Source organism: Ictalurus punctatus, chromosome 10 (genome assembly GCF_001660625.3).
Source record: "Ictalurus punctatus breed USDA103 chromosome 10, Coco_2.0, whole genome shotgun sequence".
NCBI lineage: Eukaryota > Metazoa > Chordata > Actinopteri > Siluriformes > Ictaluridae > Ictalurus > Ictalurus punctatus.
Window position 1 is genome coordinate 840,129 of NC_030425.2, and position 20,829 is coordinate 860,957.

The 20,829-nt window shown below is 42.9% G+C and overlaps 2 protein-coding genes across 5 annotated transcripts; both read left to right on the forward strand.

Annotated features, from left to right (window-relative positions):
• The first annotated feature begins 2,362 nt into the window (after positions 1 to 2,362).
• Positions 2,363 to 6,199, forward strand: cmtr2 (cap methyltransferase 2). 2 transcript variants are annotated; one of them, XM_047158261.2, is made up of 3 exons: positions 2,458 to 2,498; positions 2,596 to 2,778; positions 3,138 to 6,199. In XM_047158261.2, the coding sequence occupies exon 3, from the start codon at positions 3,147 to 3,149 to the stop codon at positions 5,376 to 5,378; it is 2,232 nt and encodes a 743-aa protein (XP_047014217.1). In that variant the 5' UTR covers positions 2,458 to 2,498; positions 2,596 to 2,778; positions 3,138 to 3,146; the 3' UTR covers positions 5,379 to 6,199. The 2 variants fall into 2 exon arrangements, with proteins under 2 accessions (XP_017332980.1, XP_047014217.1); XM_017477491.3 differs by lacking the exon at positions 2,596 to 2,778 and having other exon boundaries at positions 2,363 to 2,498.
• A 2,167-nt stretch (positions 6,200 to 8,366) lies between these two features.
• On the forward strand, positions 8,367 to 19,948 carry calb2 (calbindin 2). 3 transcript variants are annotated; one of them, XM_047157916.2, is made up of 11 exons: positions 8,367 to 8,521; positions 9,302 to 9,378; positions 10,235 to 10,324; positions 13,603 to 13,683; positions 14,147 to 14,203; positions 14,305 to 14,382; positions 16,818 to 16,873; positions 17,135 to 17,174; positions 18,951 to 19,004; positions 19,190 to 19,261; positions 19,606 to 19,948. In XM_047157916.2, exons 1-11 carry the CDS (start codon positions 8,437 to 8,439, stop codon positions 19,723 to 19,725), a joined length of 810 nt encoding a protein of 269 aa, XP_047013872.1. In that variant the 5' UTR covers positions 8,367 to 8,436; the 3' UTR covers positions 19,726 to 19,948.
• The last annotated feature ends 881 nt before the right edge of the window (positions 19,949 to 20,829 follow it).

A 20,829-nucleotide genomic window follows, 5' to 3' on the forward strand; every position in this document is an offset into this window, starting at 1 on the left:
AGGCTAGAACCCCATAGAACACCTGTGGAGAGAACCGAACGTGGAGGCTCACAGACACTCCCCATTTCCCCAATATGACTGAGCTTGTGATGACCTGCTAGGAGGAATGGGAGAAACTGCCCAAATCCAAGTCTTTATTGGTCACATTACAGCACAGTGAAATTCTTTTCTTCACATACCCCAGCATGTTAGGAAGCAGAGCGCAGGGTCAGCAGGGTCAGTGCCCCTGGAGCAGAGATGGCTAAGGGCCTTGCTCAAGGGCCCAACAGTGACAGCCTGGCACTGCTGGGGCTTGAAGCCCCAACCTTCTGATCAGTAACCCAGAGCCTTAACCGCTAAGTAACCACTGCCCCAATATACTTATCACCTATTTGCTGCTTGCACATTATATATGTATTTTTTAAAAAGTTGAACATTATATATTATTTAAAACAAGCAATATATATATATATATATATATATATATATATATATATATATATATATATATATATATATATATATATATATATATATATATATATATACACACACACACACAGTAACTCACAAAAGTGAGTACACCCCTCACATTTGTGTAAATATTTGATGATATCTTTTCATGTGGCAACACTGAAGAAATGACCCTTTGCTACAATGTAAAGTAGTGAGTGTACAGCTTGTGTAACAGTGTAAATTTGCCGTCCCCTCAAAATAACTCAACACACAGACATTAATGTCTAAACCGCTGCCAACAAAAGTGAGTACACCACTAAGTGAAAATGTCCAAATTGGGCCCAATTAGCCATGTTCCCTCCCCGGTGTCATGTGACTTGTTAGTGTTACAAGGTCTCAGGTGTGAATGGGGAGCAGGTGTGTTAAATTTGGTGTCATCGCTCTCACACTCCCTCATACTGGTCACTGGAAGTTCAACATGGCACCTCATGGCAAAGAACTCTCTGAGGATCTGAAAAAAAGAATTATTGCTCTACATAAAGACGGCCTAGACTATAAGAAGATTGCCAAGACCCTGACACTGAGCTGCAGCACGGTGGCCAAGACCATACAGCGGTTTAACAGGACAGGTTCCACTCAGAACAGGCCTCGCCATGGTCGACCAAAGAAGTTGAGTGCATGTGCTCAGCGTCATATCCAGAGGTTGTCTTTGGGAAATAGACGTATGAGTGCTGCCAGCATTGCTGCACAGGTTGAAGGGGTGGGGGGTCAGCCTGTCAGTGCTCAGACCATACGCCACACACTGCATCAAATTGGTCTGCATGGCTGTCGTCCCAGAAGGAAGCCTCTTCTAAAGATGATGCACAAGAAAGCCCGCAAACAGTTTGCTGAAGACAAGCAGACTAAGGACATGGATTACTGGAACTATGTCCTGTGTTCTGATGAGACCAAGGTGAACTTATTTGGTTCAGATGGTGTCAAGCGTATTTGGCGGCAACCAGGTGAGGAGTACAAAGACAAGTGTGTATTGCCTACAGTCAAGCATGGTGGTGGGAGTGTCATGGTCTGGGGCTGCATGAGTGCTGCCAGCACTGGGGAGCTACAGTTCATTGAGGGAACCATGAATGCCAACATGTACTGTGACATACTGAAGCAGAGCATGATCAGTATGCAGTATTCCAGCATGATAACGACCCCAAACACACCTCCAAGACGGCCACTGCCTTGCTAAAGAAGCTGAGGGTGAAGGTGATGGACTGGCCAAGCATGTCTCCAGACCTAAACCCTATTGAGCATCTGTGGGGCATCCTCAAACGGAAGGTGGAGGAGCACAATGTCTCTAACATCCACCAGCTCTGTGGTGTCGTCATGGAGGAGTGGAAGAGGACTCCAGTGGAACCTGTGAAGCTCTGGTGAACTCCATGCCCAAGAGGGTTAAGGCAGTGCTGGAAAATAATGGTGTTCACACAAAATATTGACACTTTGGGCCCAATTTGGACATTTTCACTTAGGGGTGTACTCACTTTTGTTGCCAGCGGTTTAGACATTAATGGCTGTGTGTTGAGTTATTTTGAGGGGACAGCAAATGTACACTGTTACACAATCTGTACACTCACTACTTTACATTGTAGCAAAGTGTCATGTCTTCAGTGTTGTCACATGAAAAGATATAATCAAATATTTACACAAATGTGAGGGGTGTACTCACTTTTGTGAGCTACTGTGTATATATATAAAATGTGTATATATGTATATACACACACACACATATATATACATACATGTGTGTGTGTGTGTGTGTGTGTGTGTATATATATATATATATATATATATATATATATATATATATATATATATATATATATATATATAATGTGTATATATATGAAATAAATAAATGAAATATATAAACAAAGTTGAACATAACAGACACTATCGCATATTATCATTTATTTATTCGTGCACATAAATGGGGAATTTAGTTGGAAATATTGGGCAACCTTGCTCTCAATCCCAAACAGTATGTCTTCACCCGTGTTAAACGCGCCTTAATGTTTTCCAAGGTAAGCAGTGTATAAATGTTTTGCTAGTATACATTTAGGACAAAACATTATTGTTTGAGTTTGTCGTGTTTTGTTTTTAAATGCGTGCGGTTGAAAGGGAAAAAAAAAGAAAAACAAGCAAAACGCCCGCTGAGAAGACAGAACAGTGTTTAGCTGCTCCTGGTTAGCAGGCCCGGAACGCGACCACGGGTCTTTCCTGATCAGCTACACCGGACTCCGCGCTTCACACAGCGGTCACGCGGCTTGTTATCCGTCGGCTGTGTGGGGATAAGATATATAGGTGAAGTGCAGTTATTCTCTCATATAACAGTTAGACGGTTCGTTCTTCAGTCCCCCCTCCCAAATAGAAAGTTTAAAAGTCTGTTCGTTTTGTAAGAAACTTTTTTTTCATGTGTTTACAGTACTCTTTTGTAAGGTATTTACATTTGATATTAGATTATGCAGGAACTTGAGTAGGCTGTAAAACATTGTACATGTAAAAGGGTAAATATTGCGTTAAATGTGTGGTATAGGAAATGGTTAAGCTTTTGTATTGAGGTTGTCGGTTGACCTGAATGATAAGTGTAAGGAAAACACAGCAGTGATGTATTCATGCAGCATGAACTTAATGTGTTTCCTGTTTATGATACCCCGTTGCAGGATCGGAGGATGAGCAGGGGACGCAGCGCAAAAAAACGACTGCCTCCAGACAAGCCGGACACTCCTGAGCCTTTTGACGATGCGATTCTGGAAGAGGTGAAGCAGCTTTTTAACAAGGTGAGAGAGTACAGTGCTCCACCCGGAGACGAATGGTGCTTACCGGACCCCAGCGCGGTGCTCCGTGACCGGCCATGGAGTCATCCACCTCTGCAGACTCTGAAAAACTCCTTAAACGAGGTGAAAAATCAGCTCAGTGACAAAGATTTGGCAGTGTGGCACCAGCACACCTGCTCCACCAACAGAGCGGGTACCATTACGTCCAACCTCCGCGAGACTGCCAATGCAGAGCTTTGCACTCAGGCCTGGGCGAAATTCTACGAGATCCAAGGAAGCTTCAAACTCCTGTCAGAAACGGCACTGCGAAACGGTGAATTGAACTCGGTCCATTTGTGCGAAGCTCCTGGAGCATTTATTGCCGCGCTTAATCACTTCCTTCAAACCAGCAGGCTGTACTGCGACTGGACCTGGGCTGCTAACACACTGAATCCGTATCACGAAGCTAACGGACGGAGTCGCACTATTGCGGATGACAGACTCATCGCTCATACTCTCCCTTGGTGGTTTTTCGGCTCGGACAACACCGGTGACATCATGCTTCAGAAGCATTTGCTGGAGCTGCAGGTATTTGTTGGTAACATGCGCAGTGTGGATTTGGTCACTGCGGACGGAAGCTTTGACTGTCAGGGTGACCCGGGAGAGCAGGAGAGTTTAGTGGCTCCGCTGCAGTACTGTGAAACCGTGTGCGCTTTACTCTTACTTGCCCCTGGAGGCTCGTTTGTCCTGAAGATGTTCACGCTTTTTGAGCATTCGTCCATTTGCCTGCTTTACCTCCTTGCGTGCTGCTTTCGCGTGGTTCACGTTTTCAAACCTGCGACTAGTAAATCCGGGAATTCTGAGGTCTACGTCGTGTGTTTGCACTTCAAATCCAAAGACACCGTCCGGCCGCTGCTCTCAAAGCTGATCCGTAACTACGGTCCAGATATGGTTTCTACGGTTGCGCTATTTCCAAAAAGCTGCATTCCTCACTCTTTTCTCAGGCAGCATGAGGAAATCTGCGCATTTTTCCACATGCTACAGGTCAACACCATCCAGGAGAACCTGCAGCTCTTCACCAGTATGACCACTGAGCAACGCAATCGTTTAGATCAGCTCAGAGAATGTGCTGCGCAGTTCTATGTTGAGCGTTTTCAGGTGCAGTCCTTACCACGCAAACGCTGGGTGTGCCGAGGTGGGTCGCTGGCCTGGGGGAAGCCGTGCCCGAGGAAGCAAATGGGATCTTTTAACCAGCGCAAGGAGATGCAGTTTAAGGAATGGAGGGAGCGTCTTGCACATGGACCTTACCAGGCATGGATAGAGGAACATTTTCAGGTTGAGGAAGGACATCATTCTGTACTTGCTGGTCCTGTGGCTGAGTGTGACTTAAACGCGTGGTTTAGTCACATGGGAGCAGCACTCCCAAAAGTACGCAGCTCTGCTTTCTGTGATCCGGAGTTACTCGATCTGCTTAATGAAGCTTTAGAGGAGCGGACCGTGGGCTTGAAGGAACAGCCACTGGCCCAAACCACACCAGCATGCAGATCTTGCTCCATGAGGACTTCATCTCCTGCATCCATATTAAATGAACTCTGCAACCATCCAAATGTTGTTTCTTGCTTAGTGTTGGTTGGGAACCAGTCATGGCAGGATGTACCACTTTCAGGAAACCAGCTACAGCCGCGGTTCTGTCCAGGCCCGTCCTACCCAGAGTTGTGCGTTTCCACTTTGCACGATGGAGATCCGCTTCATCAACACAAGCTACTGAGCAGTGTGTGTTCAGCTCTGTGTGGACTTTCTGAAGGATCAGCACTGGTGGTTCCATTGTGCTCAGCTTTGACCCGTTTCACCGCATCTCTGGTTCTCGCTCTCCATCTCTGCTTCCAGTCGATCGGTTTCCGTCGGCCCGTTTGCGGCCCACCTGTTGTGCTGCTGTGTGCGGGGTTCTCCTCTGTGCCTCAGATCAACACCATCCTCCAGGACGTCCTGGACCAAATGAGAACGCTCGAACCGGACAGGCAGCTTCTGCAGTTTGCGCCGATGGAAGAACTGATCAGAGGTTCACTGCCTCACTTTCTGTTCGACCTCAACAACACTGTTTTGAGACAGCAGCTCCATTTACTTCTACCATTGCAGCAGAAAAGATAACACGCTATGTCTCTATCTCACTGGGGCTCAATCCCAGTCCTCAGTTCTCCAAACCCTCCAAATTCTTGTGTGCCCCTTACTAAAAGACCATTACTTCTCCAGCTTGTGACAGTGGAGGAATTGATTAAACTCCATTTACTCCAAAAGCCAGATGATACTTTCCATCAGTCTCATTCCTCAGAGATTTTCTATTTTTCTGTATTTATTTCTACTCTCACACTTCTGACGGAGGTTGAACATCGCTCAGTATATCGAGTTAGGAGAAATTAAATGAAGTATAATTACTGACTGGTTTGTTATTCCTACACTATACAAAGACACTCTATACAGCTTGTAGCACAACGTGGTTGAGTTCTCGAATCTGATTGGTCAGAATGTGAGCAGTTATTTTCGTATAACCGCGTGGTGTGTTATCCTGTACTTCCAGTTTCTGGCCAACTGCAGTCATTAATTCTTTCACTATGGACAGTTTGGTCTTGGGGACCCATATTTTGCATATTTTTCTTTTCCATGGTCTTGCACGCTTCAGTTTGAGTTTTATGTGCCATGTATATATGGAGAAGGCTTTTTGTTCAAGAAAATATAGAACATTTATGTTTGTCTAAAGCAGATCATTCATTCTATGTTGTGCATTTATTATTATGTTTTAGAATGATTTATATGTGATGTGTAAATGTCAAACTACTTTGAATTGCCTTAGCTACTATATTTTTGACAGCAGCAGTTTATTTTTGGGCACGTGGTCTGTTATTATTGTATTATGTTTCTAGGGTCATCTACCAGCTGAAGATTCCAACGCCAGTCCCCTGTATTTGGGGGGGGGTTCTGTAGGTGAACAACATAGAATATATTTGCTTTATGTGCTGTATGTATTATATAGACATTATAATAATAATAATTATTATTTTGTCAAAATAAAGTGATATTTTTTGATTTGACCAAATATCTTCTTTATTCTAACAAATAATTTATTGGATCCACAGAAGTGTCATTACACATCCCACATTCCTTCAGTAAGTCATGGTTCAGTCAGCTTCATTGCAGTCGATTTAGGAGTCGGCCACATTGATCTCGTCTAATCTGGCAGGTTCGTCTGACTGAGCGGTTCCATTAAATGTTAAATGAGATGCCATGTCATTGTCGTTCAGAAAATAACTTATAATTGTTTTTGCATATAAGCATATTGTCAGAATTCATCTCTCGCGTACCAAGACACGTACATGGGCCTGTTTCTCATTAACTAATTAGAAAGTAACAGTTCATAATTGTTGTCTGTCTTTGCGTAATTAAAAACGAGACGATCTCGTGCACGTCAACACTTTAACATGTTATTCAAAAGCAAATAAAAACACCCTCATTAGATTTGTTGAGTGAACTGTTGACTATGAAGACACTCATTAGACTTCTTGCAACATTTCAGTATAGGCCTGTTAATAAAAATAGAGCTGCTAATGGCGCAAAGATTCGTCTAAACCCAGTGCTGTAAATGTTGGACTTGCGTTGTCATCTGAGTGACTTCTAATATAGGATTTGCCTTACAGTTTGTGCCAGACCTCTTCCCTGATGAAGTGCCTGTGTGCTTAAGAAAAGAGTGCACTAACTCTCCACAGCAGTAGGGGGCAGCAGTGTATTTGGAAATAAAAGAGGGAAAATGTAAGACCTACTTGTGTAAGCAGGACCCAAAATAGTACATCCACCAGTACCAGTTCCCAGCGTGGTGCGTTATATTGAATGCAGCACTGAAGCTAAACGAACCATTTTCACACCACTGGGAATGTAAAAGTTCTGTTCAACATTAGGTTGGAAAGATATATAATCATACAATTATAGAAGCAGAAGAAAAAGGAATGAACATTATCTTCCCCACCAAGTCAACATTCTCAACATGGTCAGCTTGGTGTTTCAGAGTCTTTGGGCATGCAGTGTACTTGATGCTAATCTGGTGACTATACATGTCTATGACTTGTTAGCTACATTAAGCTTGAGTCTAAAAGACACAACTAAAGAAGCAAACAGATTCAACAAAAGGATTCATTCATCTTCAGTAAGAAGATGCTTCATCCTGGTCAGGGAACAGTGTGGGCGAAGCTGGAACACAAGCTGTATGGAACACCAGTCCATCACATGGCACCATGCATACATATTCACACACAGGGCCAATTTAACATACATACACACCTACTGGCATGTTCGGGGGGGGTCAGTCTGGCGCACCCAGAGGAAACCCATGTGGGCACAGAGAAAACGTGAAATTCCACACAGACAGTAACCCGAGCCTGGAGTTATGAGGAGGAAATGCTACCATGCTGCCCAGTCCTAATTTAGATGAAGACAGATTAAGAGGCCACGCCTGTACTGCAGTGATCGATGTGGAGAGTGAAATGATAGGCGAAGTCTAGAGACCATGCCTACTTCACTGGACTGACATGTGCAGAGACCACTCCTCCTTCACTGGACTGACAGTTGCAGAGACCACTCCTCCAGTTGACCTTGTGTTTTGTTTTGATTATGAACACTGATGGTTATTAAAGCTTGGCGTTTGTAGATAGAAGAGTGAAGATATTTGCTGTCAGTCAGGTCATGTTAAGGCTCTTTAAAACTCTTTAATTAATTTAGTTGTTTTTTTCATTAATTTTACAGCTGCTGTCCAGCTTACAAATGACCTTTATTCTTAAAAGGAATTATTCTCTCATGATTTGATCTAACTGCTTATTCTGATATAAATAAAGTAGTTATACATGTACTCTTCACATTAAAAAAATTATACATATAAAACATTATACATATTTCAAAAACGAAGGTGGGGTTGCCACTGTGGGTGGAGGAGGTGTAGGGGGGGGGGAGGTGGGGGGGCTTGGGTGTGGGGGAGGAGGAGGAGGGAGGTGTGGGGGTGGAGGGGGGGAGAAGGTGTGGGGGAGGAGGAGGAGGGAGGTGTGGGGGAGGAGATGTGGGGGTTATAAGCTGCTGTCAGAGTGGTACACACACAGCCCAGTCCTGCAGAGAGACTGAAAGAAGACAGGAATTATCTCGTCCCGAGGAAGAAGAGAAAGTTTCAGTGATGTCTGTAAACCCGCAGCACCTGCACCTGGCTGAAGTCACCGCGGCGCACTTCATCACCGTGTGGGAACACTTCGACCGCCACGGTGAGTCAGACGACCCCGGAGTCCTGCGCTTCACATGAATCTACACGTAAAGCAGCTACAGCGCTGACACTATGTTAACGATGTATTTAACACAAGAATGTAAATGAAACAGTAATTACAACTGATTAAAAATCAAATACAGGCTGATGGATATGCTGAGCGTGTTTCCGAGCCGTGGGATCACCCAGATTTAAAAGCAATTTGAATAAAATACAGACAGAATGGATTAAAAGGGGATCATTAATAGGACTATTCTCTTTTTTAATCAAGTTTGTCTCAGGATGCTGATTTTGCACTGCTCTGCAGAAATCTTCCATAGACATGCCCGAGGGACTAAAAGTGGGAGATGAAATATTCATTCATGTGATTCGGAGCCCAACATCTGTGACTGATACCCGAAAAAATAAATAAATCCAGTTCCTAAAGGTCAACTCGATCAGCTTCCCAGTATTTTATTAATACAGTACATGCTTAGCTGGAGTAGAATGAATGGCAGGAAATCCTCATGCTCATGTAAACCAGAATATCTTTTTCAAATAGATAAGAGAGCCATGGGGGATAAATGCAGAGCCTGATGATAGTGAGCATGAGGATTATCAGGAAATTACGGGGGGAAAAAAAAAGATTTCAAAATCAGTAGCAAACGAAGTCAGAGCGGTGGTGCGGGTTATGTTCCTCTCTTAAAAACTAAGACGAGGTATTAATAATTGACACGCATGCTTTAATGATTGGATGGATCTAATATGACAAATATGATAATCAAATCTATAATTCTCCTAGGAAATGGCTATATTGAAGGAAAGGAGCTGGAGAATTTCTTCAGGGAGCTGGAGGCAGGACTCCGGGGAACCAACACGGTGAGTGTTGACCGCATCGCTCTCCACAGGAACGGACGTTAAATATATACGCTATATCCCCTTTTACTCTGAACTCAGTTTACCAGCCAAATGTCTGAAGATTAACCTAAATCATGTTGAGACGTCCTCATCTTAAACCTCATCTTAAATCTTAAAGTGGGTTCAGAGGAATAGATAAAAACGAATGACACGTCAAGGAAGTAATATTATCTAGGTAGAAGATCGATGCCCCGAACTCCAGCCCAAGTTCTCAGAGTTCCATCCCTTTACGGTTCCTACAATCCCACCTTAAAAAGATCTGCGCTCGCAAACCGTTTCCTCTTCTGCGATCAAGCGTATATAATAAACATGTGCTCGAATAGGGCCGTGACCACGTCGCTAAGCAGATCTCCAAGACAGAAAGTCACTTAATAATACATGATAATATCACTAACTGACGAGCAGCTACTAGATCCGCACTGCAGAGGAAGTACTAGAACACTCCGGTCATAGTTCCTTGGTAGTTAATAGTAGTGTTAATCGGGAGCTGTTTATTTATTACCGCTTACTTTATACAGAAGTTATGGAATAGTGTTGTGACGTGAAGTTTATTCATTCGAGAGATTGGTGTTAGTTCAGCGTGTACAGTAACTTGCTGTGTTAATGAACAGAAGGTTGAGAGTTTCAATCCCAGCACTGTCTGAGAGCCTCTGATATTATTATTATTATTATTATAACAACAACAACAACAACGTGAACAACAGTGTGTCTATGGCAGTGCTGGGATTTGAAAACACAACAAAAATGCTTGTAAAGTGAACATAATATCTGCTAGAAACCATGTGTCATTCTTCATATTTGTGTTTGGGCGTTTAAGGATTCCGCGAATGGCACTTTAAAAGAGAAGACTCAAGAGCTGATGAAGAAATTTGAGAAAAATGCTGACGCGAAGATTGAGATGTCAGAGGTATGTCATCACCGGTTTTATATTATATATATATATATATATATATATATATATATATATATATATATATATATATATATATATATATATATATATATCTCAAAAGAATCAGATTCTTGCAAAGCATAAAAGATCCAGGTGGCGTTTTCAACACCGCATGAATAAAACATTATGGGAAACGGGCTGAAGCGCCATCAAACCCCAGCGATTGTACTGTATTGGTGGGTTTAATATTTTCTTTTGGAACGGAGTGGTGATGAACGTGTACTGATGGTGGTCAGATCATCCTGCCTGTGTATATGAAGAAGAAGATGGATCTGTGCTGTGATGTGCATCACGTTATGAGAATATGGGAAGGGGAGTAGATGGGTGGAGAACGGGTGGAGCAGAGCACTTTATTCTCACACAGACGTGAGGTTTCGTCATCAAAACGTGTAGAGAAATGTGTACATGGTTCCATTCAGTTACAAAATCCAACCAGAAAACCCAAGATATTCTTATATATAATACTAATAATAATAATAAGAGGAAGAAGAAGAATTATACTAAAGAAAGAGTATCAGCCTCCTTGCTTTCCATTATGCATGGCTTAACAGTACGGAAATTGGGGTCAGTGGTTAAAGCTCACGAGATATCACACAGCAAGTGGACAGATGAGGTTGCTGAGGCTCGACAACAAAACCCACTAATCCAGAAAGAGATTGCACATCTCGCTCCACTTCCTGGGCATTCCCTTCATCACACATGGATGCGTCTCCTCATGAACGTTTCTGACACCGATTCTAAACGCCATTTATTTGTAAGACATATTTGTCCAGGGGACGTTATGGGTGAAGCAGAATCCAGGCCAAGGCTGGGACGATTAAATGAGCTGACACGGATAAAAAAAAAAAATACATGCAAGTCTAACGTAACAAGCTAATAGCTTGTTGCTAGCTAGCAACAAGTCGCTTGAGTGTGAGTGTAATATATATATATATATATATATATATATATATATATATATATATATATATATATATATATATATATATATATATATATATATATATACACACACACACACACACACACACACACACACACACACATGCATACATATACAAAGTCGTGACCAAATGCACCATAAAACTGGCCTGAGGACTTCGCAGACCAACTGGTAGACAAGCCAATAAAACAGGCACAGAGTCACCAGAGCAATACAGACAGAACCAGTATAGGAAGAAAAGAACAGGATATGTAAACACAAGGAGAATAAGTTTTGGTTAACCAGTCAGGAATACTGTGAGCATTACTTCGCAGCTAGCAGAATGTCCAGAGTTTATAGTCTGTATAGGGAAGTGGATAACAGGAATCAGGTGAGTGCCATTTGTAATCAGGTGTACAGAAATGTGACGGAGATCGTGCAGACAGGTGCTCCATCCCAATTACGCCTACTCTCCGTCTTAAATTGTACCTGAGGTTAAAATTAGTGCGTCCCAAAATCGTAGCGTGTCGAAACGAGGATCCCAAAGATACCCGGACCGTCCAAGGTTTCCGGGAGGTCTTCGAAGTGTGGATCCGTCTACACTTTTTCGGCCGTGTTTGTAGGCTGCAAGGCGTTCTGCCGATTGGAGTTCAATTCACTTGTTGCTCGGCGCTTTGTCGCCGTTTCCAAAATTGCAGCTCCGTGTCGTGTACGTAAATAGAAAACGAACGGGTGCGGTTTCCATTAGATCTCACGATATTACCGAGAACTATGGTTACAAAATGAAATAAAAGCTCACACCTGCTCTCTGCCTTTACAGTAAAGTATTCAATCTAAAAAATAATTCCAACATTTATATATGTGCATATTTGTAGTAGCAGAAGGTATATTTAATATCTTGCATTAACCCATTCGCCTTCACAAGTTTATATATATACAAACAGTGACCCAAAAAAACAAAACCATAAACATCAAGCCGTTTTTTTTTTTAAAATTACATTAATCCTGTGCTTATCAAATGTTCTGTAGGACATGAGACAATTTAACAAGGTTAAGAGATAAGTGAGGAAGTGTGTGGGGGGGGGGACGGGAAAAGGGATAAGACAGGAAAAGAAAGGGGAAAAGGAGATAAAGTGAATAGGAAAATATGATGGAGAAGTGAAAGGGATAAGAAAGAAAAATAAGAGGAAGATGAATACGAGAGGAAACCTGCATGGCAAGGGTAAAGGGTTAAAGGATGGGAAGCAGATGAGGTTAAAAGAGAGAGGTCGGAGATGGGGAAACAGAATTAAAAGAGGGAATTGAAGGGGGAGGGGGGAGATGAAAAAGATGCAACAGTACGATAAAGACCTGTGAAAAGGAAAGGATAGGGTCAGGATAAAGGAAGGAAGGAATAACACTAAGTATCTTCAACGTACGACGTGTTGTAAAGCATTCTAACATTTCACCAAGCACTGTAGAATCTCCTTAGAGCATTTGGGGATTAGTGTGCTCAGGCGGACACTAGCCCTGATTTCCAGGCCACTGGACCTCCTGGTTTGCGAGCAACACGGCGGAAACAAGCAATTAAAACTGAAGTTTAAACTCCGTGATGAAGGATTTCAGCTAGCCGGGACACCGCAAGGAGATTAGGCGACTTGGCTCGTGTTATCTGGAAGTTCGAAATTGCTTAACCCAGAGTATAACATCCATCACTGCTATGGTGATAACGTCGAGCAAGAACGTTCCAGAAGGTACAGTACGTAACAGATGGGTTCGCAGCAGATTTTGTGAAGATTATACTGTATTTGTACATTATTTGGGATTAATAATGCGATTGTGTCGAGGATTATACGGACTGCTGTTAAACGCCTGACCTCTTGGTGTGATCCTGATATCTCTGTGCATTACGGTGTAGGGAAGGTTAATACGCGGGTAAAGCACAGAGCTGTCCATAGTAGGGAGATGTAAACATAAAGCAAAGGTCTGTAAGCTGATGGTAAAGAGTGATTTGAGTGTGTTTGATATGAATGTGTAATTTACTATTAGCGTTACATCGCACACGCACACTCTGCTTTTCTCTAGTATGGTGCTAGTGCTAGTGTGTATCCTCAGAGCCCTTGGAGCTGCACGGTAGACCGAGCAAGCGTGTTCTCTCGGTCACCCGAGAGAACGTTGGGAAGTTATATATGGAGTGAGCAGCGTCATGATGTTTCCTTATCTCTGTAATGAGTGAAATAGTACTTCTCTACAGACCTACCCACCTCAGTACGTCTCCTACAGAATAAGAAGTGACTCCAGGCTCCACAGTCTCTCTGTCTCTTTCTTTCAGCTGGCTCAGGTCCTTCCTACAGAGGAGAACTTCCTGCTGTGTTTCAGACAGTTCTTGGGATCCAGCGCCGAGTTCATGGCGGTACTACGCTCAGCACACACACACGCACACACGCACACACGCACCAATGACGCTTCATCAGATTCATCTGATTTATATGTTCATCACCAATCTTCTGCATGTAGAAGATCAAGAGAGTTCTATTTGCAGAATGTCATTCATAGTTAATGGCCTACAGCACACAGAAACTGTGTGTGTGTGGTTAAACAAGGCAATGTTGTAAATAATGCAACACAACAAAAAGTGCTTGCTGAGTGTGTTGCACGTGGATTTCGGAGGAGATAAGCAGGAAAGACACACAATGTAATTTACTGCGAACATTTTCAGCGCCGTTACAGTCTTTATACTGTTTTTTTTTACAAGGTCATGATTGAATTACCGGTGGTCATTTCATTAAAAAGTACAAATAGTATTCATTGATGTATAAATAATGGATGATTACTATAAATCAATACTTTTTTTTTTAATGCGTTTCACTTCATAGGCATGGAGGAAATACGACACGGACCGCAGTGGATTTATCGAGTCCAACGAACTAAAGGTAAATAGTAAATATAAACAAATATAATGAATATGAACAAATAAAGAAACCTGAAGTATGTATTAAAGTCAGCTGTTATTTATTTATTTATTTATTTAAAGAATTTCCTCTCTGACCTCCTGAAAAAAGCGAACAGACACTATGATGACAAAAAGATGAATGAGTACACACAGACTATTGTAAGTACACACACGCACACACACGCGCACACACAGCTCTGTATTACGATATTAAGTGGTGGTTTCATATTGCATGATACGTTGCTCTTCAAAAATATTGGCACCCTTGGTTAACGTGTGTGGAAATTATTGCACTCGATAATTTAAACCTTCCACTCAGACAAAAGGAGAAAAGACCCATTAGATGTAAATAGTATTGTATCTGAAAATGTATTTTACAGAATTATTGACATCCTGAGGAATACTTTAGATAAATGCAACTGGGCTTTGTGACCTTCACGTTATTCACATTATTTCGTTATTATCCTGGCGTATAAATGGGTAGGCACACATGAAATCCCATTTCGTCCTCCATTACCATGGGAAAACCAGAGAAATTTCAGTCCAGACGCTGTGTAAAATACATACGCAGTTACAAGCAGAATTAAGGCCTGAAACATGTCTGAAACAGTTGGCCGTTGGACCCATGAGCACACGGTGCACTCATACAGTGATGAGCATGATGAATTAAAAAAAAACAGAGCCCACAGATCAGACTCAGAAATGCACAGTAGAGTGAATTCTTTCAATTTTCATCATGTTACACCTCATAAAATGTAACACTTTCATTTCCGCAAAGCGTCATTACAGCTACAATTGGCATTGTGTGTCGCGCACGCAGCATACAGCACGTTTGGAGTGTCAGGATTTTATTATTAACTCAGGTCCAGACTTGGCCACAGCTAGAATGTCCATCAAGACGAACCAAAACACACAACAGCACCGTTTCTGCAGTGACCATCTCAGGTTCTGGCTTTGAGAACTACTGCAAATCTGGCTTCTAAATTGAAAAGTTCACATGCACAAACCTGGAAACTTAAAAATGCCGTACAAGCCATCTTTAAAAACCTCACAACAAAACATTGGTAGTACCTAACAACAACAACAACAAAAAAACATAGCTCTGGGACATTATTTGGACAAGGCCAGTTGACGGCCGCAGACACCCTAACGTTACAGCATTACAACAAACACACGACTGAGACACCAATAAACACTTCTCTAGCTTCACTTCTGTCTATATTGGAGAGAAAACCAATGAATTCATGAAGTAAAGCAAGATTGACTGGCAGGTTTGATCCCTGAACATTCTTTCCATCAGAAAGGGCATGTGCTTAAATGTGAACAACTCATTTGTGGTGTAAAATGCATTGTATGGATGGTCCTTCTCTGCACACCAGATCTTTTGTGTACAGACTCCTCAATGTGAGAGAGGAGGAACTTCTGGGTTTTACTATTTAGCTGCCTAATCGTCGCACATCCTAAGGCCACCATCCTTCTTTCTGATCAGTATGACCCTTGAAGCTTAGGGACTACAACTTTCTTGGATAACCTGATTGTCAAGCATCTGATGGATATGCGCACATGGCTGTTTCATAATCAGAAGGAGGTACACCTCCAGCAAGGAGATTACGCATGAGAAATAAGGCTACTACAGTCACCCTCAAAACCTGAAAACTCAGGCACATATCTGTAAAGCAGAGATCTCACCCTGCCCTGCTCCAACGTTAGAAAGAGGAGCCTGATCAACAGACTGGATTTGGTTCGCAGGCAGGGCACCGGAGTATAAAAGACCCACTACAAACTTCCCGCTCATAATCCTGGTACCAGTGCGCAGACGCACAAAAAGTGAGAAAGTGTCCAAATTTACCACTATCCAGCAACTAGGCTGTGAACCTGCTGCCACCCAATCCTGTAGAAACAGAACATTTAAAAAACACTTTACTATCAAGCTCAATCAACAACAACATGGCCATACAATTACACCAATCATGGACAGACTAAACTGAGACAGCTGGACGGATTTGCTTTGCTTTACCTGTAGATAAAAGGTGTTCTCTTTATCACACACCTAATTACAAACTGAAAATGTACACTCGTGTATCTAAGTGAGATGTTACCATAGCTGCCATAAAACACCACAATAAGCTTTTAACCCACGGAAATAAAGAGTCGAAACCCCTGTGATATATGAGAAACCCAAATAAACATACCCCTCTCCAGCGAAGCACGAATCCCCAGTGAAATGAACATGGAGACAAACAAACACGAGCACATCAAAGCCATCTGATACACTATTAGTACCAGCTATGCAAGTGGGCGTGTCTGTTATGGATTCAGACTTCAGTCAGCCCAGGAGGCTAATCAAACCAGGCAGATAAACACTGGAACAAAACTATATAAGTCATCAGTAATCAGCTGACACTGAATGAGGATAGGAGCTGGACTGGAGGTCATGTGATGAGGCTGTGCGCTGAGGATCATGGGAGTTGACATCTCCAACTCTGGGAGTTTGTTGGTCTTTTGAAAATGTCATCATTTTGTTCTAAAAGGAAATGCTTTGGTTTCGAACACAACACAGTGTAAAATGATTCACGGTTATGTTTCATATACAGCTGAAGATGTTCGACCTGAACGGCGATGGAAAACTGGGACTGTCCGAGATGGCCAGGTGAGAACCGGAAGCTTTTTTTATACCTCGTATACGCAAAACAGGGCAGTTAGCACTTTCCTCCCGTGGCACAGCACCAGCAAAAAAAACCATCCCGTGGCTTCACATGCCGCACATATTAACTCTGGACCGGATGCTTTTGTAAGAATCAGGAGACACAGGGAAGAACCTCAAAGTTTTAACAAAACACTAAATGTCATTTTGTCATGTGACTGTATTGACGTGAACATTTAGCACAGAAATGTAATTGTGTCTCTCCAGGCTGCTTCCGGTACAAGAAAACTTCCTGCTGAAGTTCCAGGTAAACTCATCGCTCTCAGTGTTTTGTAAGGAACTTCGGGCTTTTCTCTCTCAGTCTCTGAGGGGGAGTGGGGAACCACCCACTGGCTCTCAGGTAGTGATGTGTGACCACAGATGTCCTCACATCTTCAACAAAGAGATGCGATTCTAATCAACATTAAAACCACTGACAGGCGACATGGATAACGCTGATTACCTCCTTACAATAGCACCTGTAAAGGGGTGGGATATACAGTATTAGGCAGCAGGTGAACAGTCAGTTCTCGAAGTTGACGTGTTGGAAGCAGGAAAAATGGGCAAGTGTAAAGATCTAAGCGACTTGTGAATTGTGATGCCTAGACGTCTGGGTCAGAGAATCTCTAAAACAGCAGGTTATGGGGTGTTCCTGGTATGTAGTGATTAGTACCTACAAAAATTGGTCCAAGGAAGGAGAACCAGTGACGGGTGACAGGGTCATGGGCTACCAAGGCTCACCGATGCACATGGGGAGCGAAGGCTAGCCCGTCTGGTCCGATCCCACAGAAGATCTACTGTAGCACAAATTGCTGAAAAAGTTCATGCTGGCTCTGATGGAACGGAGACAGAACACACAGTGCCACGAGGCTGCGTAGCTGCAGACCGGTCAGTGCCCATGCTGACCCCCTCTCCACCGCCCAAAGTGCCAACAATGGGCACGTTAATATCAGAACTGGACCATGGAACAATGGAAGAAACCTTGGGTCCTGGCATTCATGTGGATGTTACTTTGACATGTACCACCTACGTAAACATTGCTGCAGACTGAGCACACCCCTTCATGGTAACGGTGTCCCCTAATGACAGTGGCCTCCTACAGCAGGATAACGCTCCCTGGCACACTGCAAACATTGTTCAGGAACGGTTTGAGGAACATGATAAAGAGTTCAAGGTGTTGACTCGGGCCTCCAAATTCCCCACATCTCAATCCGATCGAGCGTCTGTGGACAAACAAGTCCAATCTATGGAGGCCCCACCTCTTGCTGCCAGGTACCACAGCACACCTTCAGAGGTCTTGTGGAATCTATGCCTTGACAGTTCAGAGCTGTTTTGGTGGCACAAGGGGGACCTACACAATATTGGGCAGGTGGATCAGTATACATCATTTTAACAATGAAAGTAGTAAACAACCCACACATGAAGGGGTTTGCTTCATTAGTTGTGCTCTCGAGCTGCAAGACTAACGTAACTAACAAAGATGGAAACCCATCCAAACCGAAAGCATCCAGTTCTTCAGGAATGCCACGGAAACCATCTTGGACAACCAGAAGCTTTTTTTGGGTATCATTTTGCCCCTCAGGCCATGCTTCCCAATGTTTGAAAGCAAAATTGTAGTGGAACCCTGTATGCAATTTTAAAGGCTTCAGGGGGAGTGGCATGTCTGTTTCTACATCAAAACTTGACCTGAAAAGCTTTTTCACTCTCCATATTTCATACAGCTTTCTGCATTTCAATGAAATATTAAACGTTATGAGAGAGCGGAGATGCTGTGGCTGCTGCTTCTAGATGAAGCTCCAGCCACACACAAAGAACAAACTTACTTTCTGTATGGAGATTCTCTGTAATACACCGTGATGTGTGAAAGTCTTAAGCACCTTTATATTTTTACTGTTGCTTCCATGTTACTGAGTCAGTACAAAAGACATTTTATATTTCCAACAACAACAAATACTTATATGTCTACTTTGCGTGTTCAGCTCATCGTCTTCTCTCTCTCGCTCACACAATACCTGCTCATCATATATCCTCTGTTCTTTATTAGAGCTTCAAACTATCCTCTAAGGAGTTCGATGACATCTTCACTTTCTACGATAAGGTGAGAAACATCAAAATACCTCTGCTTTTGGGCTGTCATTTGGGTCATCGTGTCGCTTCAGCAGTCTTCCATACTGTAGTCACAATACTGGATTGTATTAGTACAACATTGTACCCCGACCCCACCCCCCCCAGCTGAAGCCTTTATCTGAAGCTCTTGACGCTCGGCTTGTTTTATTATTGCAGGATGGAAACGGTTACATCGATGAACAGGAGTTGGATGCGCTGCTGAAGGATCTATACCAAAAGCACAAAATGGTACATTATTTTGTAAAAAACTTTTAAAAATAATGATTTTGTGTAATAAATCAGGGGGTGATCATGCCAACCAGCTAGCAAATATTAGCAATTTTTTTTTCAATTAAGGAGCGGTAGCAGAAGGAAGCTAGTAAGAAAGATACGCTAATGCAAGACCGAACTTGGATAGCTAGCTAATTAAATAGTTCTAGACGTTTGACTTTACGATTTAAAGAATGAATCCGTCTGTCGGACATGACCAAGTGTTAACCCATTCCGATGCAACTTCCCTTTTCGACCCGCTGGCTGTGTGTGTGTGTGTGTGTGTGTGTGTGTGTGTGTGTGTGTGTGTGTGGGCGTATAAGCAGGAGGCTGACGCAGATAGCCTGGCCAGTTCGAAGAAGAGCATCATGGCGCTGTCTGATGGAGGAAAGCTATTCCGTGCCGAGCTGGAGATCGTTCTGTGCAAGGAGCCCCCTGTCTGATCGCCGACCTTTGACCCGGTCATCCCATCCCTCTCGGTCCAGATGCATGTGCTTGTTCCCTCACCGATCGAATCCAAACCAAATGTATTTAACGTTACAGTGAGCTCCGTGGCTCTCATCTCGTTCTCTTTCCACTCTGAAATACCCGTGAGGTGAACGCCCTTGTTCCTGTGCCGTGTTCGCTATAAATAAATAAATAAATAAATAAATATCTGAGGATGGACGCTGGTGCTCGTCCTCTTCCTTTCCTGTTATATGATCAAACCCACTACTGAGATCTTCAATCAGTTCCTACAACATGATGCTACTACCATCGTGCTTTACCACGAGGACGGTGAGACGCAGTGTGCGTTCCCCTCATCCTCCAAAATCACTACAGAGAACCGTGAAGTACTTCTGAGCAAATGTACTGCGATTGGAACTATTATTATTATTTCATAAACATTTGCTCATACTGCGTCTTCGGTAAAACAGAACCAGCACTTAGCATTAGCTTGTGTCACCTACATATAACTATAACGTAACAATTCCACAGTAGGAGAAGTGGAAGTGCAGAATCCTCAACAATTCCTTGAAACTTTAGCGCTTAGGATGGAGAGTAAGAGATTAAGGAGGCAGTGGAGCGCTGATTGATTAATATATTAATGCGTGCACTCTTAGGACTAGTGAGATAAGAGTTTTGCTGACCGCACGCTTGTGTATACATCGTGACAGGAGTAACCGATTTCTATTAGCAACAAATCCTGAGGTAAAGCTTGGCCCATTTTTCACCGAGATAACTCCAAAGTCAACTTCTATAGGACAAGGAGAAGCTTTGTCTTGAGAAACAGCGAAAGCGCGCGCACACACACACACACACACTCTCCTATAACGTGGACGTTATGATCGTTCCAGCTCTGTTATTCACCGAGAGAGAAGGAGGAGCTGCCACACTCTTTTTAACAACTTACTCACATCAGGCTTTTGATAGTGTAATTATCTTTGCTTTAAAAAAAAAAAAACGTCCCACAGTTCTCCGTAGTGACTTTGAAGCACAGAAAAACTTTAGTATTTTCCAAATATTATGAAAGGGAGACCCAGAAAATATGGGGGGGGGGGGGGGGG